General features: G+C 42.5%; 1 protein-coding gene across 1 annotated transcript in view; it reads left to right on the top strand.

Moving 5' to 3' along the window:
- The window catches only part of LOC137073263 (probable ribonuclease ZC3H12C), a 193498-nt gene extending 172813 nt beyond the window's left edge, over window positions 1-20685 (top strand). Inside the window, exon 7 of the mRNA XM_067441576.1 lies at window positions 19292-20685. Coding sequence (XP_067297677.1) covers window positions 19292-20685 — 1394 coding nt within the window. The remainder of the gene's footprint in view (window positions 1-19291) is intronic.
- Window positions 20686-22272: the final 1587 nt, after the last annotated feature.

Here is a 22272-nt window from a genome sequence, read left to right as displayed (position 1 = left end):
AACTATTCGTTAAAGAGTGAGCGAAAGTTTAAATAAAGTATATTAAACCCAAAATAACGTTGTTGTGAATTGTTTTTACTTACTGCAAACTAAATTGACATTAAACACCTAAACAAACTAACCTGACTGAGGCTCTGCCAACAACTGTTACAGCGTACACATTACCAGTGGTGCCACCATAGACATCATCATATAGGTGTATATGTCTATGCCACTCTATCATTTTGAGTTATATTAATAGTTTTTAATGACTCTGTACGATTTCCTCTATGATGCCATATTTCAGGTCAAGCTAAATATTCATGACACTGTTATAAAATAATTTGACTGAGTATTGACACTTAATGACATGTTAATGACAAATTCAACTTGTACCACTGTAGTTTAGGTCAAGAAATAGATTCATGACAATGTTATGAAATAATTTGACACAGTATTGACGCTTAATGACATGTTAATGACAAATTCAACTTGTACCACTGTAGTTTAGGTCAAGAAATAAATTCATGACAATGTTATGAAATAATTTGACACAGTATTGACACTTAATGACATGTTAATGACAAATTCAACTTGTACCACTGTAGTTTAGGTCAAGAAATAGATTCATGACAATGTTATAAAATAATTTGACAGAGTATTGACACTTAATGACATGTAAATGACAAATTAAATTTATAGAAAAATCATGACATTATAATAGCCTAATGACAGCCAACGTCAAAACCAACCACATGACAGTTTAATAATAATAATAATAATAATAATAATAATAATAATAGATTTTATTTATAACGCACTTTTCATTCCGAAGAATCTCAAAGTGCAACAAAGGGAAAAAATAACAATACATGAATAAACATCATGCCGGACGCTGATGACGCCTAGCCTGGTGCAAACTTCAGCCACCATGCAGTTCAAGCCCGAGGGAGACCACGAGCCGACACCCAGAAGAGAGAGCAGCCGCAGCGAGCAACATCAAATGTCCTTCAAATCAAAACCAACCACAAATTCAAATTCATTCAAACAAAAACAGAAGAGAAGTGGTGAAAAAACGGCAAACAACGTCCTCTCAGTGGCTGCCAGCAATCAGCAACTTGTAGCTCTGACTGTTAGACTAGTCACAAACATAAGAAAATAAAATAAAATCTAAATTTAATAGTAAAGTTAACATGATTTGTGGGTGGAGAAGCGCCGAACAGACAACGCCAGCGTCCTCTCCCCCACGTTGCCTAGCAACTAATGTAATGTAAACCCAAAAAGCGAAGTAGTTTCTTAAATTTGATAATTAATCTGCTATGTCATTTCATGTCTGTTTATGACAGGTTATGTTGTCTTGGTAATGTCAAGTTGTCATGACAAAGACACTGACAGGTTATGATGTATTGGTTTATGTCAAGTTGTCATAACAAAGACAACTGCAATGTCATCATTGCATTAAAAATGACATAATTAAGGGAATGACACTTAATGACAGTTGTCATAAACATGCATAAAAACTTGTTCATATTCATGACACGTGTCATGTCATGATTATGAAGGTGTCATGTCAGTCTTATGCACACCCCTTCAAGTAAAGTGTTACCGAATATTGGAATGTAGATGTCTTCAGGCCAGGACTCTTGTCAAACATGTGAAGTTTGAGGCAGATCGGACATTGTATGCTTGAGGTACAACAAATTCCTGTGTCATGGCGAAACATCAACATTTGTGAGGCCGCCACGGACACACCCTTCAGGGAAAACTCAAGATCTTCCCAATTTAACACCACAAAGGCCTTTAGATTAGACTGTGCAAATACGATGTTGATATGATTAAATCTCTAGGAGGAGTTTGTTAAAATACAACGTCTGGCAATGGCAAAAACTGCACCAATTTACCAAAGAAAATTCAAAATATCTCACTTCCTGTTGGTTTTTCAGATTTGGCGCCTTGGGTCTTTTTTGTAGGTATTGGGCTGCTGAATGCGTCTACTGAATTTTCATACTCATACATGAAACGTAGCGTGAATGACGCTTAATTTAAATTTTGTAGGTGGCGCTATCGAACCATTTTGCCACACCTAATTCGGAAACCCATATCAGATGTATGTTTTCACCACTTCTGATGCGTGTGCAAAGTTTCATGAGTTTTCATGCGTGTTTAGGCCCTCAAAAATGTAATTCATTTGGGAAAAGAAAAATGATGGTTTTAGCAATTACAATAAGGTCCTCACACCTTAAGCCCTAAATATCTGAGTTCCTGTTCGTCGGAGCTAATGACTGTAAATTAGAAAGTTGTTCGGCTCAAAGAGAACAATATATATACAGAGTTTGGTGACTGAAGATAAAACTAACCCCCCCACTTTTGACAAAAGATTGCATTACTTTTGTCAAAAGATGGCGCTACTGAGCTCCTCCACCATGCCCGATTTTAAGTCTTTGCCCATATCTACTGGACAGCATGTCTGATGTGTGTGTTGAGTTTCATGTAATTTGAAGCATTTTAAGAGTCTCAAAAGCAGCGAAAAAGAATGTTATAGTTTGATGTGTTGCCGAAGAAAATTCAAAATATCTCACTTCCTGTTGGTTTTTCAGATTTGGCGCCTTGGGTCTTTTTTGTAGGTATTGGGCTGCTGAATGCGTCTACTGAATTTTCATACTCATACATGAAACATAGGGCGAATGACGCTTAATTTAAATTTTTGTAGGTGGCGCTATCGAACCATTTTGCCACACCTAATTCTGAAACCCATATCAGATGTATGTTTTCACCACTTCTGATGCGTGTGCAAAGTTTCATGATTTTTCATGCGTGTTTAGGCCCTCAAAAATGTAATTCATTTGGGAAAAGAAAAATGATGGTTTTAGCAATTACAATAAGGTCCTCACACCTTAAGCCTTAAATATCTGAGTTCCTGTTCGTCGGAGCTAATGACTGTAAAATAGAAAGTTGTTCGGCTCAAAGAGAACAATATATATACAGAGTTTGGTGACTGAAGATAAAACTAACCCCCCCCATTTTTGACAAAAGATTGCATTACTTTTGTTAAAAGATGGCGCTACTGAGCTCCTCCACCATGCCCGTTTTTAAGTCTTTGCCCATATCTACTGGACAGCATATCTGATGTGTGTGTTGAGTTTCATGTAATTTGAAGCATTTTAAGAATCTCAAAAGGAGCGAAAAAGAATGTTATAGTTTGATGTGTTGCCGGGGCAACAGTATATACAATATCAGGAAGTGCTTACCAGCTTTATATCTGCTCTGGTTTGACATTATACTGATGAAGTTTGAAGTAAATCGGGTAAAAATAAGATGGTGATTTCAAAGCATTTTGAAAGTGACACACTTCCTGCTGCCAGTTGGTGGCGCTATAACTTTGACTCACAAAAGTCATATCCATGTGATCAGCCTCTTACAACGAACACAAAGCTGAAGTTTCATCAAAATGAATTAATGAATGCAGAAGTTATAACACACTTCCTGTTTCCCGTTTCTCGCCATAAATTCGTCTCCTCGCCACAGCCTAACCGTTTGAGATATCAAAAAGTTGCTCGCAATTTAGCATCCTCAGTGTCTTGACTTCATGCTGACCGAGTTTGGTGCTGATCGGGGGAATCGTCTAGGAGGAGTATCGCAAATTCCAGAGCATGCGTTTTCCGAACAACCCATAATAGCTCACTTCCTGTTGGGCTGACACATAACTTAGAGCACGAAAGTTGTTCGGCCCGATGAGCTCTATATGTGTACCGAGTTTCATACATGTGCGTGCAAGTGTGTTTGATTTATAGACCATGTTTTCAGACCCCACTTTAGGGGGCGCTGTCGAGCCCCCCTGCCACGCCCAGGTACCAGCCTTAGCCCGGCCCTGATGGCCGCAGATTCCGATGTGTGTGCAAAGTTTCAAGAGTTTTCGAGCATGATAAGGGCCCCGAAAGTGCCCGAATAGTCGAAAAAGCTAAATTGTCCTTAGAAGAACAATAGGGCTCTGCGCCCTTTCAGGGCTTGGGCCCTAAATATACAGAAGATGCTAAAATGCGAACGGTTATTGGATATCTCAAACGGTGTTCCCGTAGCAAAAGGCTAAAAAAGACAAAATAGGGACACAAGTAACTGGTTCATAAATAAGGCTATACTCCCACCTGCTGGTTATTCTATATATCACACTTTTTTTCAGTTTTTTTCCTTTTTTTCAACACTTATGCTCTCCCTTAAATGACCAGTAGAGGGCAATATTGTATAAGTTTTCAAGCAAAAAACCTTACCTCTCTGTGTGTGTGAATGGTTTTCTAGCATGGTGGGGACTTAAGCCTGAATGCACACAGACTCATGGGGACTTCCCAATGGGTACAAAAGCTTATAAATAATACAGAATGAGTTCTTTTGAAAATGTGAAAATGCAGAAAGTTGTGTGATGGGTAGGTTTTGGGGTAGGAGCAGTGTAGGAGGACAGAATATATGGTTTGTACAGCATAAAAACCATTACGTCTATGGTGAGCCCCCAAAAAGATAGTGAACCAGACATGAGTGTGTGTGTATGTGTGTGTGTGTGTGGTTGGGTGTGTGGGTTGTGGATGGGGGATGGTGGATGGGCTTAACTGATAAGAGTTGCCTGCAGCATACTTCAGCATTACTACTGTGTGTGTGTGTGTGTGTGTGTGTGTGTGTGTGTGTGTGTGTGTGTGTGTGCGTGCGTGTGTGTGTGTGTGTGTGTTCTTTTTTCTAGCCTGGTGGGGACTTCAACCTGAATGCACACAGACTCATGGGGACACATGTCACTGATTTCTACAGTGTGTGTGTGTGTGTGTGTGTGTGTGTGCGTGTGTGTGTGTGTGTGTGTGTGTGTGTGAGCCACTCTTCTGTCTAAAAAGATTACCTCTCAATGCTGTGCTTTGGCCTGCATTAAAGGATTAAAAATATTTTTCTGGGTTTGAATAAAAAAACAAATGTATAAAACCAGTTTATTTGTAGGGCATTGACAATATTGTTTTATATAATTAGTTAAATAATTGTGTTAATACAAACAATGCCTCTTGTTTTTTCATAATTTAACCCTTTCATACAAATATCTATCAGTTATATAATTAGTTAAATAATTGTGTTAATACAAACAATGTCTCTTGTTTTTTCATAATTTAACCATTTCATACAAATATCTATCACTTTAGTGTGAAAAATAAGTAAAACAAAAACATATATTATATCTTTAATTAAATACTGGTCTTAGTCTTAAATATTTTGAGCTGCAAAAAATAAATTTGCACATAATTGAAAGTGATATCCTAATACTTTTAATTGTTTTCTATAACAAGGCGTTAAAGAAGGTCATCTGCTGTGTTTGCAAAGATCACGTATGACACCTCTTTAAACTAATTATTTATTGATACAATTCAAATGGATAAAAAAAATTTTTTTCACATGATTTTATAAAAGTGGCTGTTTATAATAATCTTCCATAAATTATATGCACGCATATTACTCTTACCTAACACTGATATTAAAATCATTGTTGCGGTCTCTGTGATTTGGCTTAATTTATTTTTAAGAGAAGTGTAAGGATAATACAAGTTCAGCATTTGGACAGTATTCTGCACTCATTTTGAAATTGACATTAGACATCGTCTGACATAAAATTAATGAATAAAATGTGGTTCCTGGTCATAGCAGCACCAGTTTATTTTTCTCCATCGTGCCCTGATGGAGTTTTGGTTCCTTGCCACTGTCGCCTTTGGCTTGGCTTGCTCAGTTGGGGACACTAAAATTATGATTAAAGTTATTCAACTAATTATACAAATAAAATTTATGAATTAGGTTTTATTTTATTCTATAAACTATAATACTGATATGCCAACATTGTCGCTATATGATACATTAAAATAAGCTGATAACATCATGTGCTTGAGTGAGTTTCAAACTTTTTTCCCCTTCTTTTCTGGTTTATTCCTTTTTGTATATTGAATAAGGATAGATAATTTGAATGTGGAGTTTCTGTCAGCAGAATGGTTTTTCCTGTTTGTCTGATCGGCACGCGTGTAAGTGTATGCCGACGGATTGATCAGTGTCTACTGAGACCGTTTTGTCTGCAATTGGCAAAGAGTTAGGTGCACAGAACATCATGTCTGCTTCTAGGATGAATAAAGCAATAGTTGTTTTTCCGAAAAAAGTGGAAATGTTTAATCACTAAGTGGAGTATGGTTTGACTATTCTGGATATTTTTATTCCCATATTACCCTTGTCTAACCTATCGAAAAAGGTGATGTTGTCAAATGTACCCCCGTTTATCTCTGATAAAGTGCTTGAGGGCATTTAAGCTCACTATTGAAAATTGGTTGGGCCTATTAAGAAGATTCCTCTGGGTTTGAAAACCCCTGAGTTGAAACACGTCATGTCATTTAGACGTCAGACTGTTATAGGCATATTAAAACAGCCTGTCCCTTAGTTAAAGAGGCTCAAACGGCAAGGGATGAAGCTGAACCTAATCCAGGCTGGTTTTTGGATGCTCCAGAGGATCTGGTTGAGGTGACTCGTGGAAACGCAGCGCCAGATCCGAGCGCTGAAAGGTTCGCGTTTACTGATGTAGTAAAGCCGTTGAATGAAGTTGGTATTGATAGCACCGAGACTCGATGCTGAGCAGACACAGAGTGAAACCAATGATATTGTGGAGGAGGAGGCTATTGTTGAGTTAGAGATAGAAGAAAGGAATAAAGAGGAAAAGATCCATCTATAGTGAGTGATGTTTTTACTGAGATGCAGGCTTTAAGCAGTATTGTGCCTGAATCTCAAGCAATGGATAGTGATTTGTACAGTGATTGTTCAGATTCCATTGCTGATGGATTGTCTGAAACTAATTCACAGGAAAGTACTGTTAAGAGACTGGCAAAACCGCGTTATTATACTTTGGAGCAACTTAATGATTTCTTAAATGCTACAAAAAATCAGAGGAAGCCAGAGATTGAAAGTTTCTTTTCTGATTTAAAGCTCTTTATTGAGTCCTCCTTAGTCGCTATGAAAAAAGCCAGTTTAGAGGAATTAGACCAGCCTAAGCGCTACAGACTTAAAAAGTTTGTGAGTGCTGTTAGAAAGAGACTTAAAAAAAGCCCTAAAAAGACATGATGGATTGTGCATCTTTTCTCCTTTTTTTAATCCTGATGACATCCTTTAACATTGCATCTTTAAACATAAATGGCTCTAGGGATGTACAGAAGAGAAATACTGTATTTAAATATTTGCTTCTTAAGAAATCTGATGTTATTATGTTACAAGAGACACATACTGATGCCAGTAATGAAGCTGATTGGACAAATGAGTGGTCAGGTAGCATTGGTCTTAGTCATGGCACAAATTTAAGTGCTGGGGTTGCATTTTTATTTTCAAAACGTGTGAAAAATAATCCAGACTTTTTAGAAATAATACCTGGACACCTTTTGCGCGCTGATATGACAATAGGGAATAATAATTTTTATTTTTTTAACATTTATGCTCCTAATATAGGAAGTGAACGAAATGTTCCCTTATCGAGGGAACTTCCCACTGCGTCGAACCGCTTTGGGGATGCTCCCTAAGCATCAGCGAATCTGAAGCCTGAATACACACTAGTCCAATCCGATTGGTCGTGCGTGATGACGTCATTGTGACGGCGTACCCGGAAGTATAAAAGGGGAGCCGGCGCATAATGGCGGCAGTTATTGCTCTTCAGCATAGCGCTCTCTGTTTGGTCTGTCTATTTACTGTTGTCTGTCCAGTTGCAAGTGTGTGTGTGAAAGATTTTTTAGTAAAAAGTATGGAAGAGAGAAAGGGTGGGTTCAGGCAGTGTGTGCATCCGTGTCCCCGTTACATCTCGGGATCGGATACACACCTGTGTGCAGTGTCTGGGTGTTCAGCACGCTCGGGCGGCTCTCGAGGGAGCCGCCTGTGAGCACTGTGAGCGGCTGACACTCAGACTGCTCCGCTCTCGGCTGGCCGTGTTCGATGAGACCGGCCAGCCTCGTGAGCCCCATGGTTCTGGACCCGCGGTCGCTGAGGCGTCTCGGCGTCGCAGATCATGGGGTTCACAGCGGGATTTGTCAGAGGGTTTTGGGACTGCTGCGGCACTTTCCCAATCCTCCTCTGACAGTTCCGATGATCTTCCTCCCCGTGTGGAAGCCCGCTTTGCGGCATCTTCCCCCGGGGCGGAGGGTCCGATGCTCATTCTCTCCGGTTCCGAGGAACCGGAGGGCGCAGGCATTGGGGTGAGGGATGAGGTTTTTCCATCGCCTCATCCGCCCGCCCAAGAGGAGCTGGTAGAGGTGTTGACCCGCGCTGTGGCCAAACTTAATATCAAGTGGCCACAGGAGGAACAGGAAGTCCGGCCACCCAGTAGGCTGGATGACCGGTTCCTCGCACACCGGGTCCAAACACCGCGCTGGGGATTACCTTTTTTCCCGGATCTACACACCGAGGTGTGTAGATCATGGAAGAAGCCCTATTCCTCGCGTGTTTCCAATCCCCCACTGTTGGATTATGCCAACGTTCTGGGGGCACGCGAGGCGGGCTATTGGGCGATGCCGCGGGTGGAGGATGCTCTCGCGAGCTATCTTTCGCCCGAATCGGCATCGTCCCTTAAGGCCCTGGTGCTGCCCACCAAACCCTGTCGGGACACCTCAGGGCTGGTGGGCAAGGCTTATATGGCGGCTGGGCGGGCTGGTAGTGCTCTGCATACATTATCCATCTTGCAGGCCTACCAGGCTGACCTCCTAAAGGAGCTTGATGAGGGCGAGGGTCCCTCTCCGGAGGATGTACTGGAGCTTAGGAAGGTCGCAGATTTGTCTCTCCGCGTTACCAAGGAGACGGCCCGTGCTATCGGCCGCTCCATGGCATCAATGGTAACAGCGGAGAGACATATCTGGCTGAATCTATCGGGGATAAAGGAGAAGGACAGATGGAGAAGGCTGCCGGGAAGAAGTCCTAGCCTTGGCAGGGCTTCTCAGGGCGGTCCCTCCTGCGAGGGGGCAACCGAGGTTGCTTCCTTCGCGGCGCCCTGGGGAAATCGATGTGGTAATCCCGCCGTCTATGACGCTTCGGGCCACATCGATTTCCCGCGAACGCATGCTGCTCCAGCTGCTCTGGAAAGACCTGCGGCTGGGCAGCTGGCGCGTCTGCACACAGAGACTCGTTCCCAACCACTTCCTGCCGGACAACCGCTTCAGGGGGTCGGGGACGAGGCTCGTGTAACACCCGACGCCAGCCTCGAGAGGCTGGTTCCCTTAGTAGATTATCTCGGCGCATGGAAATGCCTTCCGAGTGTGTCTACATGGGTCCTGCGTATTGTAGAGGATGGTTACAGACTGCAGTTCGGTCAACCTCCTCCAGGATTCAGGGGGTTGAACTGGACCACAGTGGTACCAGAGCGGGGTCGGGTAATGGAACTAGAAGTAAAATCCTTACTGGCGAAGGGAGCCATAGAGCATGTTCCTCCGCCAGACAGGGAGTCCGGGTTCTACAGCCGGTACTTTATAGTTCCCAAAAAGGAGGGAGGATTGCGTCCGATTATAGATCTGAGGGATTTGAATCGGTCTCTGAGGAGGTTCAGATTCAAAATGCTCACTATCCCCATGATCGTGAGTCAGATCCAGTCCAAGGACTGGTTCGTCACGATAGATCTAAAGGACGCATATTTTCATATCTCCATCCTTCCATGTCACAGGAAGTTCCTGAGGTTCGCTTTCGGGGGCGAAGCGTACCAATATCGAGTACTTACCTTCGGCCTAGCCCTCTCCCCACGCACATTCACAAAGTGCACGGATGCAGCTCTGGCTCCTATGAGGCTTCAGGGCATCCGTGTACTGAATTATATCGACGACTGGCTCATACTGGCCCAGTCGTACGAGATGGCGGTTCATTCCAGAGGACTACATTCCTAGGGGTTGTATGGGATTCGACGACGATGCGGGCACAATTGTCTCCCGCGCAAGTCGAGACCATACTGGCGATGGTCTCAGGAATAAGGCTAGGCCACACCATCATTGTGAAGCACTTTCAGAGAGTGCTGGGGCACATGGCAGCAGCGTCCAACGTGATACCATTCGGCCTGCTACACATGAGACCCCTCCAGTGGTGGTTGAAAACCAAGGGGTTTTCCCTCAGAGGGAATCCTTTTCGTATGATCAGGGTAACGCGCAGATGCCTTCGTTCCCTAGTCATATGGAAGAAACCTTGGTTTCTGTCCCAGGGGCAAGTGTTGGGAGCGTCCTGTTGCCAGAAATCCGTTTCAACAGACGCCTCCCTCACTGGTTGGGGCGTGGTCATGGACGGCCGCTTTGCGAGGGGCCCGTGGGAGGGCCGTCATTCCTCCTGGCACATAAATTGCCTGGAGATGATGGCGGTCTACAAAGCTCTCAGGAGCTTTTTCCCGGACCTCCGCGGCCAACATGTCCTGGTGCGGACAGACAATACGGCTGTCGTAGCGTACCTCAATCGCCAGGGAGGGGTAAGATCGCGCCCTCTGTGCAGACTGGCGCATCTAATCCTCCTGTGGTCCCAGGGGAAACTGTTGTCCATCAGGGCAATGTACGTCCCGGGGGTTCAAAATCAGGGAGCAGACATCCTGTCGAGGCAGGGGCTGAGGCCCGGGGAGTGGCGGCTCCACCCCGAAGTGGTGGAGGCCATGTGCGAGAGGTTCGGCCCAGTGGAAGTGGATCTGTTTGCGTCTCGAGAGACGTCCCACTGTCCACTGTGGTTCTCCCTCACGCATCCAGCCCCCACCCCATGGTGCAGACGTGGCCGAGGCTGTGTCTGTACGCATTTCCCCCGATTCCCCCGTCGGCAGGGGATCAGTCTACTTCTGGCAGCGCCCCGTTGGCCGACTCGAGTTTGGTTCTCAGATATCATAGCCCTGCTGGCAGGTCATCCATGGCAGATTCCTCTGAGGAGGGATCTCCTGTCTCAGGCGGCGGGGACGATATTCCACCCCCGGCCAGAGATTTGGAACCTTTGGGTCTGGCCCCTGAGGGGGCCAGGTACCTAGAGGCTGGCCTGTCGGCAGAGGTGGTAGAGACCTTACTCAGTTCCAGGGCTCCGTCCACAAGGAGACTGTATTGCCTCAAGTGGAATGTGTTTTCCACTTGGTGTAGGGGGCGTGAGGTGGACCCAGTTAACTGCCCAGTGGCTTCAGTGCTGGAGTTCCTCCAAGATCGCTTCTCTGCGGGCCTAACCCCGTCCACACTCAAGGTGTACGTGGCTGCCATTGCGGCTTTCCACACTTTAACCCTTTAACCGAGGCATTTTACCTTTGAGTTGTCGAAGAGCGGTGGTGACATTAATACCGAAAAAAGGGGATCTTGGACACTTGAAGAATTGGCGTCCTGTTTCATTATTGTGCACTGATTTTAAAATGCTGTCAAAAGCTATAACTAATAGGTTGAAGAAATGTATTACAACTATAATTCATGAGGATCAGTCGTACTGTATCCCTAAAAGAACAATTTTCGACAACCTATTTTTGTTGAGAGATATTATTACAGCTGCCAAAACACATGAAATTGACATTGGACTTCTATCTCTAGATCAGGAAAAAGCTTTTGACAGAGTGGACCATTTATATTTACTGAAGACTTTGAAGGCTTTTGGCTTTGGCCCACAGTTTATCTCCTGTGTTAAATTGCTATATAATGAAACATCTAGTATGCTGAGAATTAATGGTTGTCTGACTAGACCTTTCGCAGTGATGAGAGGCATACGTCAAGGATGTCCTCTTTCTGGACTTTTGTACTCAATATCCATTGAACCTTTTTTGTCATCCTTAAGGAAGGGATTGCATGGACTTGTTGTTCCTAGGTTCCCAGAAATTCCATCTGTAAAACTTACAGCATATGCAGATGATGTGACTGTATGTATCAGAGACACTGATGATATATCTGCTTTGATTTATAGCTTAGGAATCTTTCAAAAGGCAACATCTGCAAAAATTAATTGGGATAAGTGTACATCCCTGCTACTGGGTGAGTGGCAAAATATGGATCCTCCACAGCTTCCACAACAGTGTAAATGGATTAAGGATGGTTTTAAGGTTCTTGGGGTATAGTTGGGAACTGACTCTTATATAAAAAAGAATTGGGAAGGTCTAGCTGATAAAGTAACGGGGAGACTACAAAAGTGGAGGTGGATTCTTCCAAAGTTGTCTTATAGAGGGAGGTGTTTAATTGTCAACAACTTGGCAGCCTCAATGTTGTGGCACCGGTTTACAGTGCTGGACCCTCCTGAAGAGCTACTTGTTACAGTTCAAAAAAGCTTTGTAAATTTCTTCTGGGATGGTTTTCATTGGCTTCCTCCCGGTGTCTTATATCTCCCTGTGACTGAAGGAGGACAAGGACTCATTAATTTGGAAGCAAGAATTAAAACGTTGAGACTTCAAACATTACAGAAATTGTTATACTGTTCAGATAAGATTCCCTGGATTGCATATGGCTTGTCTATTTTACAAGATATCGGAGGAATCGGAATGGATAAGAAGTTGTTTTTGATTGAAAAATTGTTTGTCTCAAAAGTTACTTGTTCTCTTCTAAAGTTTTATGAATCTGTGTTCAAAGCTTGGCAATTGTTAAAGAAGGATAGAAAAGAGAGTGAACATTATGGTGTACTAGAACCATTGTTCTTTAATCCTTTTTTTAAAAACAAACTCATTAATGTCAAGTACAGTAGTTGATAAGTTTTTAAAAAATGGAATAGCTACTGTAATGGACTTAATTGACTCTACAAAATGGCGTTCGACTGGATCAATAGCTGACCAAGTCGGGCTTAGATCAGAAAGATATGTTGAAGGATTAATAGAGGATCTTAAAAAATCCTTTCCTCAATCTTTCTTGACTTCTGTAAATGTTTTTTTTTTTTGAAAATGGTGAGAATTCTTTGATCTTTCCGGATCTTAGGGTGGGAATAGGATTTGAATTGGATGATGATTTAAATTGTACTTTGCTTTTAAAAGTATTTAAAGATGAATCGTTTCTGAACATGGAAAAGAAAATGTTGTATGGAATGTGTGTGAAATCTTTGTTTCATGCTCAATTGAAAGGACGTGCTGATACCAAATGGAGAGAATATTTATCAATTTCTTCAGAAATAATTCCGTCGTGGAGGTGTTTGTATAAACCCCCCATTCCTAAGAGATCTGGGGATCTTGAGTGGAGAATACTTCACTGTGCTGTTGCAACAAATAGCTTGGTGTCAAAATTTAATGCAACAGTTTTATGTACATGTCCTTTTTGTAACATTTCTGATACGGTTTTTCATTGTTTTTCTGATTGTTTTAGATTAACTCCATTGTTTGAACTGTTGGAAAAAATATTTACTGAACTCGGTTTTATGTTTACAAAAAATCTGTTTATTTTGGGTTTGAAATACAAGAAGGAATGGAAAGCACAGTGCACGCTGGGGAACTTTCTGCTAGGACAGGCAAAATTGGCTATTTTAAAGTCCCACACATGTAAAAATGAGGGAGAAGATATTGATTTGGTTGGCATGTTCAAATCATTAGTAAAGTACAGGGTTTCTGTAGAATATGCATATTCTAAATTAATAAATAATATGTTTTTTTTGATGCAAGGTGGGGTGTGAAAAATGCTCTTGTGGTAAGGAATGTTTCTGGAGAGTTGTGGTTTAATTGGTAAAATTGTGATTTTGGTATTATTATTAATGTATTGTTGTGTGGTGTAAATAATTGTTTTAAAGTAGTTGTTTGATTAAAAGAGTTTTAAAAGTCAAAAGTCTCTCTCTCTCTCTCTCTCTCTCTCTCTCTCTCTCTCTCTCTCTCTCTCTCTCTCTCTCTCTCTCTCTCTCTCTCTCTCAAAAAATTATTGTTGGTTTACCAGTTAATGCTAGCTATCCTATCCAATTAGTGCAAAATCAACTTTACATTGCAAACACATCAAGGATCAAAGGTGGTTGTGTGGAAAAGTATTTGTGCCATCTGGTGGCTTAATGGAGAAAATAGTCAAATGGATATTCATTCATTGTATATAAGTATGCTTGATTTGACTTATTTGAATGTAAATGGTTTTACGCCTATATGGGCCGCAAAAAAAAAGCAAAATAAAGGGTCGCTCTTAATAAAGTTTGAAAAACACTGCGCTATGGGCTGCATATGGAAGAATTCCAGGGGTGGGAAGCTTGCCATGAGAAAAAAACCTGATCAAGGAGGCTTACCGTGGAAATACACATGTGGGGGTCACCCGGAGGCACCTGGCCTGACATGAGGGTCTGGGCAATTAGGGCAGACTAACAAGTGTTGTTGTCCACAGTGCTGGAGGAGCTCAGGGCTTCAGGGAAGTTCACCTGAGAAAATATTGCACATATCCAGTCCGTGGAGTGGAATGGCGATCAAGTGAAGACACCTGAGCCTGGTCCATTACCGGCCACTAGTGGAGGCGAGTACATAGTCGGTCACAGGGTCCACTTGGAGATTGTATAATCTTGTGAATGTGTTAGGTGTCGCCTAGCCTGCAGCTCTGCAGATGTCTGTTAGTGAAGTGTCATCAGTTAAATCCCAAGAGGAAGCAAAACTCTGGGTGGAGTGAGCCCAACCCCATTTTGCATGGACGCCCAAAGCAATGGCATCAACTATCCAGTGAGTCAACCTCTGCTTTGAGAGAGCATTCCCTTTCAGCTTCCCACCATTACAGACAAAGAGCTGGTCTGAGGTCCTGAAACAATGCATCCTGTCTATGTAAATGCGGAGATTGTGTACTGGACAGAGCAGTGCCAAGGCTGGGTCTGCCTCCTCCAAAGGCAGCACTTGCAGGTTCATCACCGGATCTTTGAACGGAGTGGTGGGAACCTTGGGCACATAGAAGAACACCAGGTGATGAAGAGGTTCCACTTCAATGCATAGGCATGTCGAGTAGACTCTGCTCTAGCGGAAGTGATGGTAGCCAACACCGGAGGACAGGATGCTGGGGACAGCGGTTGCCCCATCGCTGAGAAGAAGGTCTTTTCTCAGAGGAATCGGCCAGGGAGGGGCTGTTGCAAGGAGTAGGAGTTCTGAGAACCAGGTTGCTTGGGTGTCCAAAATTACCTTTTCCTTGTCCTCCCTGATCTTGCACAGAACTTGTGCAAGAAGGCTCACTGGGAGGAACACAAAGGGAACACAGGTAGTCTGGTGGACTCTTGAGAGTCCTAAATGTTGGTATTGAACATTGTGTATTGAACAAGAGTAGGATGCCTGTAGGACGCCTAGGAGAGCACGGCTAGGTACATAAGCGGTACACAGATAGCATCAGGGCCATGCATAGGGGTAGGCTTGTGCACAATTCAGAATTTAATTGAGAATGACTCCCAAATTCCAATTTAATTTCTTCTTGAATTTGAATTGATGTCAAAAACAGGATATATAATTACAATTCGAATTTGAATTAAAGGAAGTAGAATTTAAATTCAAGAAAAATTCAAAGAAATTCACATATCCACCTTATCATAGCAGCTTCCTCTGCACCTGTTGAGAGAATCGTACTCGGTTACTTTCGTAACCTCGGTTCCCTGAGAGAGGGAGCGAGTATTGTGTATGGGGAAAAGCTCCTTAGGTATCAGGTTTTAAAATCGACTGAAGCACAAGCATGGCGCTTTCCTCGATAGGGAAAGTAACCGAGTACATTCCCTATCGAGAGGTCCCTCATATTGCGTATGGGAACACAATGTAAAATGCTGTGTGTGCTGAATGAACCAGTATTCCCCATTGAAAAAAGTCAAAAAACCTCTAGAGAGACCGACATAGGCGGGGCTTCGTAAAGGGAATGAAAAGAATCGGAAGAGGCGGTTTGTTTGAACACTTGATCGGACATAGTCGGATCTATGGTAGAGTGTAATTTGCTTATGACTATTTGTGTATAAGCAGAACACGATAAGCAATCATGTTGCCAGGGTCTAGATATAGCCTTAGATGGAGAGAAGTCCTGCTTGTAAAGCTTGGACCTCCAAATTGTAGAATCTGTTAAAAGTGGACGGAGAGGCCCTGTCCGCTGATCCAACTGCCTGAAGGAGGCAGAGCGCTCTAGATACAATGCTCTGACTGGGCAGAGTAGGTCCGTGTCCTGTTCTCCCTGAAACGCGGGTAATGGAAGCAGTGTAATAACCTGTGCTCTGAAAGGGGTTGATAGCACTTTGGGTATAAAACCATGTCTCGGTTTGAGAAAAACCTTGGAGTTGTTGGGCCCGAAGTCGAGACAGGAAGGACAGGCTCGTGGTCTGAAGTGGTTTAAAGGGGGGACCCTTAATGGCCTCTATAAACCACGGTGAGGTCCCAAATGGGGACTGAGGGAGGGAGATACTGTTGTGGAGAAGTTTAAAGCCTAGCCCCTTTAAGAAAACGTACAATGAGCTCACTTTTCCCTAGTGAATGTCCCGCGATCTGAGCGGATACCCGTTGATGGACCATACATGGAGGACCATAGCTCGGGACTGGGATGCCAGATCGTCCCTTTCGCCTGCGTGAGGAGGTCTTTCCTCAGTGGAATGGGCCATGGGGCTGTCTCTGATAGTTGAATCAGATCGGAGAACCATGTGTGGTTCCTCCAGAGTGGGGCTATTAAAAGCACTGCTGATACTGTCTGTCACTGATCTTTTTGATGGTCTGCATCGTGATCGGGGGGAAAGCATATAGAGGGAGTCTGGGCAGACATGGGCCAGGGCGTCCCTGCATTTGGAGAAAAATATCGGGCTGTAAGCATTCTTCTGAGGCGAAGAGGTCTACTTCTGCTCTGCCAAAAGTGTTCCAAATTAACTGAATCGTTTGTGGGTGAAGAGACCATTCCCCTGGGGGAATGGGTCCTCTGGATAACATATCCGGACCCAGATTCAGAATACCTGGCACATGAGCCGCCCTTAGGGAGCTCAGGTTGTGCTCTACCAATAAAAGGAGATGCTTTACCATGCGATGAATAGAGTCTGATCTCAGGCCGCCCTGGCATTTTATATAGGCTACCACCGACATGTTGTCCGTACGGACCAAGACATGTTGGTTCTTTATATGTTGATGGTAAGCTCTCAGCGATAGAGCGACCACTTTCATTTCTAGACAGTTTATGTGTAGCCGCTTCTCTGGTTCTGTCCACAGGCCAGAGATCGGCTTGCCCTCGTTTAGGGCGCCCCACCCTTGAGTGGAGGCATCTGTCGAGACTACTTTCAACTTCGTGACCGTGCCCATAGGCACACCCCTCTGATACCACACAGTTTCCCTCCAAGGAGCCAGTCATTCCTATATCCGGTCATTCCTATTTAAATTCAACTTCCTGTGGGGTAGAGTCAATTCAATTCAAATTCCATTTCATGGAATTCATTGCGCAGGGTGGGTCTGAGATGAAACGCTGCTTGTCAATCAACAGTCGTGGGAGGGGTGTCCGATCGTGTGACATCACATATCAAACAGCTTGATTTGAGACAGGGAAAAACATATAAGGAGATTAAAAAAACAAAACACTTGACGGATTTTATCATTATAGGATGGTTGTGTACAGCCACTGCCAACACACATTTCCATACAATCAGCTTGTAAAAGTGCATGTACCATTATATGACCCTTTTAAAAGTGCAGGGAACACTCCATATATATAAATTAGTAGTATCAGGGTACAATGAGGCTTAAGACACACCCTAATAAAAATTTGCTTTAAATCATGTCTAAGTTCCTACTTGTGCAAAAAAGCTACGTTTTTTTTTTTGTTGCAAAGTTTGCAGTATTTTCTGTTTATTTTGATGAATAAAATAATTCATTATTGTTCAGTAAGTATTAAAATGTTAATATAAAATATTTTTAAAATACAGATTTTTTTAATATAATCTGAAAACTCTGAATGGATGAGATCCCATTAATAGTCATTTAATAAAGTTTGTATTATATTATATAATTATTATCATATATTTATTATAAATATGATGATTATCTGGTGGACACCCAACATAATATATGATATTTACCATCTGAATCTAACCCATGTCATGTCAACAAATGGAAAAGTCGATTAGTTTAATTGAATATTATTTTTCTAATAATTCAATGGCCCATCGTCAATTATTCCTTACTTCTTCAATTTCTGAAGTAGATATGCTAATGTCTCTTACCCACATAATTGAGCGTAAGTGTCAGTTCTGGCAGGCTAGGTTGTCAAGACGCTACTAACACTCTCATCAGCTGTTTCTGCTCAGCTGAGATGCATCAGCTGTTTTGCATCAGCGCATCATCAACTGTTCAAACTCCCCTTGGTGCTAATGGCCATGATATAAACAGCGCGCATCTTCAAACAGATTCAGTACGCTCCTAACTGCTGTTGCTAGCTCTTTGCTGCCCACCACCTCCCCAGCTCCTCCATGCCGTGTATAACGTGGCATTTTACTTTGTCATCGTTCCTGCTCTGTTTATAGGGGGAATTAGTTCATCTCTCACAGCCCTAAACTGTGCGAGCGTTCCCTGATGCTGCTGCTGTCCTCTGACTCTCTGCTATTTCAGGGTGCTCATGAAAGGTCAGAGGACTCCCTGAACAGAGCCATACCGCCAAAACATTCAATTCAGAATTATCAACTTGAATTGCAAATTATTCAAAAATTCATAAATCTTTTGTTTTTGTTTTTTGTTCTTGACTTAATAGACCTGACAGAACTTTGGTTAGCGTTAATGTAGACGGCCCATCGTCAATTATTCCGCTTATACTACATTTACCACACCTCAAGACATAAATATAATGGTAATATTTAAATATATTACCACACCGGTTATATATTTAAAGGAATTTGTCTGGCTTTTGTACTTAAATCGCTATTGTGAGTAGGACTATTTCTTCCACATCTCATCCAACAGCTCTTTTGCTAGTTCCAAAATGTCATTTTAAAGCTGGTAACAGAGGGTTGAGCCATTGATAGAAATCTAGTTGATAGCACTGCAGTTATTAGTGAAGTTATTAGAGAGAGAGAGAGAGAGAGAGAGAGAGAGAGAGAGAGAGAGAGAGAGAGAGAGAGAGAGAGAGAGAGAGAGAGAGAGCTAGCTTGTGAGCTAGGCTACCTCTGTGTGTCACTAAACAACGCTTTAAGTTGTTTTTTTTTGTCCTGTAATTTCCGTTATTACAGTTAACTATGCAAAGTGATATGTAACTGTAATGCGGTCAAGAGAATTGCCTGGAACTATGTTCGCTGTGTGTTTCCTAGAAAATAATTGTACACCTCAGAACATTCATCAGCCAATCAGATTTAAGCATTCACACCTTTTAAATTGACAACCTTAATTTATAAGTAGATGTATATGTTGTTTTACAAAGTGTTTACATATCTAAAACATGTATTTACTTCTTATTTCCATTAGGAAAGAAGTGCACCTACGGTCACAAGTGTAAGTTCTACCATCCAGAGCGTGGTACACAGCCACAGCGAGCTGTGGCAGATGAGCTCCGTGCCAGTGCCAAGAGCTCTGCAGTTAAAAGTCTGGGAGAGACATGTCTCGTGAAGAGTCGCAGTGTGCCTGGAGGTTCCTGTAATGACAAAGCCGATGACGGTAGACAATCTCAGCCAAAGAGGCAATCTGACCCCAATATCCGTGCCCTCTTTTACAGTGATTTGGAGGATAAGCTGTGTTCAAAAACCAAATCAGACCTGTTTAAGAGCAACCTAGCTCTGCCTCAAACTCAAGGAGGTCCCCATTTATCTTATGGGCATAGCCAGGACTTGAAGGATCACAATATTTGTTTGTTGAAGAATCAGGAAAGTCCATTGTTGTCTCATGCAGAGCCCTATAAAACCTGTGAGTCTCCAGATCTTTATTACTCCATGGTTAGGTCATATTCTGGCCTAAGCCTGCCCTCTCAGAGGAGTCCAGAGCATCACTTCCTGTTTGATCCTGACCCACGGACCAACTCAGTGGCATCAGACTGCAGCAGTGATGGTAGTATGAGCTCAGATTTATACGGCATGTCAACCCACACTGAGCTTTCTTGCATGAGCTCTCCTGATTTGTTACTGGATGAAGGTATGAAGTGTCATCACCACTATCATCATCGTAGAAATTACCAGTTACTCCCTGTTATTCCTCGAGGGTGCATTCTCTCCCCTGCTAGATCTAACCACCCAGGATTCCACCACAGCATACTTAGTGTTCATAGTTTTGCTTTAGAAGAACAGCAAGACCCCCACTTCCAGCACTCCATCTCCTATATGTCTCCACAACTCCAGCATCAAGTGGTAGGCGCTCGCACAAGCTGTCCTCAAGACTACCCTCTTCCCTGCCAGGGAAAAACTCACTCCCAGAACTCTCCACTGGGTCGTGGCCTTTCCCCAACATGTGTGGGAAGTGCGTCAGACTCCAGACTTTATGAGCACCCTCCATTACTGCCTAGAAAACCCTACTTACCCCAAGAGAGAAAGACCAGTTGGGGTCCATATTACAGACAGCACCCACAACCATTCTATGAGCCCTCGGACCCTTCAAAGAACCTCGAACAGATGTGGCGCATACCATGGGACTTTCGCTCCACTCCTCCCCTCCCCCATTCATCCCATATGCGCCACATTCCATCACACCAGCACCAGGAGCCACTCGCTTTGAGTCATTACCAGGAAGTAAGAGAAAACGTGTTTACCAACCTGTGTAACATTTTTCCCACTGAGCTAGTACAACTGGTCATGGGGTGGTACCCTCACGTGACCGATGCCCAGCAGTTGGCAGCAGCCATTTTGGCAGAAAAGAATCATGTTAAATACTAAGCACTGAGGTGTTAAAAGTATACTGCATCCAAAAAAAAAAAATTGGCCCATTCTCTGTAAACTATTTTCTGCCAGCTTCCTGCACCCTAATTAAATAGAGGTAGCTGGAGTGAATGGTCCAATCTATTTATGTAAAGCATTGCATTTAAGCATTTACAGGTTTGATGGGCTGAGCTGAGGAGAATACTATGAAAGTAATTTGCCTGTAAATGTTGAGACGCATGTGATATTTATTTTCTGAAATATTTTACTTTATGTTAATTAATAAGTTCAGGCGAGATTGTAATGTATCACAAAGCACTTTTTCTTGTTGTTTATCAAAATGCAGTTTGGTAACTTATAGCGATCAAAGAGGATATGGAATGTCAGAGTATTTGTATGTCTAGATGGTCTATAATTAATCTATTAGGACAAATTTTTAAAAAAATGTATAGTTTAAAGTGCTATACAAAAAATTATAATAATTCACTTGACAAAATAGATGTTTGAAGCAACAATTACATGTAACTGTGCGTTCACACTGCCTGCGGCGAGAGCGGCAAGGTGGCCGGAAGTCATTCATTTTCAATGGGAGCCGGGTGGCAAGCTCCAGCGAGTGCGGCGCTACCAATCTTGGACGATTTGGACATCGAGGAGAGTTTAAATCAGCTCAACTTTATGGTAATGAGCTATGACGCGGTTCGGCGGCAACCAATGTAAACTTTGGTTCCGACCACATTAGTTCCCAAGCAAAATGTAAGAGAAGTTGATCATTGCTGTGCAGGTTTCCCTATCATTTATTACGAGATCATTCATAGTGATGTGTAATTTGTTAAGAAGTCAGGCAACACTATTTTATAGGCGCTAGAATGCTCGTTGTTCAGCGGGTATGCAGTTCATTCTTACTTTCACATTTAAATGATTTCATGAGGTTAATTTATACCCTACTTGTGGTCAGTCTATCAATCAACATGCTTGTTTGATTTGTGACCTCTTTAAATACAGTTTAAAAAAAGAAAAAACATTTGATCTACGTCAGCGCGGCAGCACATCCACAAAGCTTTCTACAGCGTCATTGGCAGGGCAGCAAGAGCGAATTTTGACGCTCTCGCCGGCGGCGGTGTGAACGCACGGTAAGGGATGGGATTCTCTTTGTTTTTCTAGAAATTTCATTATGACAAGAATATCCTTGGCAAGACAAAACAATTTCAAGGAATATATATATATATATATATATATATATATATATATATATATATATATACAGTCTTGTTCAAAATAATAGCAGTACAATGTGACTAACCAGAATAATCAAGGTTTTTAGTATATTTTTTATTGCTACGTGGCAAACAAGTTACCAGTAGGTTCAGTAGATTGTCAGAAAACAAACAAGACCCAGCATTCATGATATGCACGCTCTTAAGGCTGTGCAATTGGGCAATTAGTTGAAAGGGGTGTGTTCAAAAAAATAGCAGTGTCTACCTTTGACTGTACAAACTCAAAACTATTTTGTACAAACATTTTTTTTCTTCTGGGATTTAGCAATCCTGTGAATCACTAAACTAATATTTAGTTGTATGACCACAGTTTTTTAAAACTGCTTGACAT

Source organism: Pseudorasbora parva, chromosome 4, assembly GCF_024679245.1.
Source record: "Pseudorasbora parva isolate DD20220531a chromosome 4, ASM2467924v1, whole genome shotgun sequence".
Lineage (NCBI taxonomy): Eukaryota > Metazoa > Chordata > Actinopteri > Cypriniformes > Gobionidae > Pseudorasbora > Pseudorasbora parva.
This window is presented reverse-complemented; position numbering and strand designations above follow the sequence as displayed.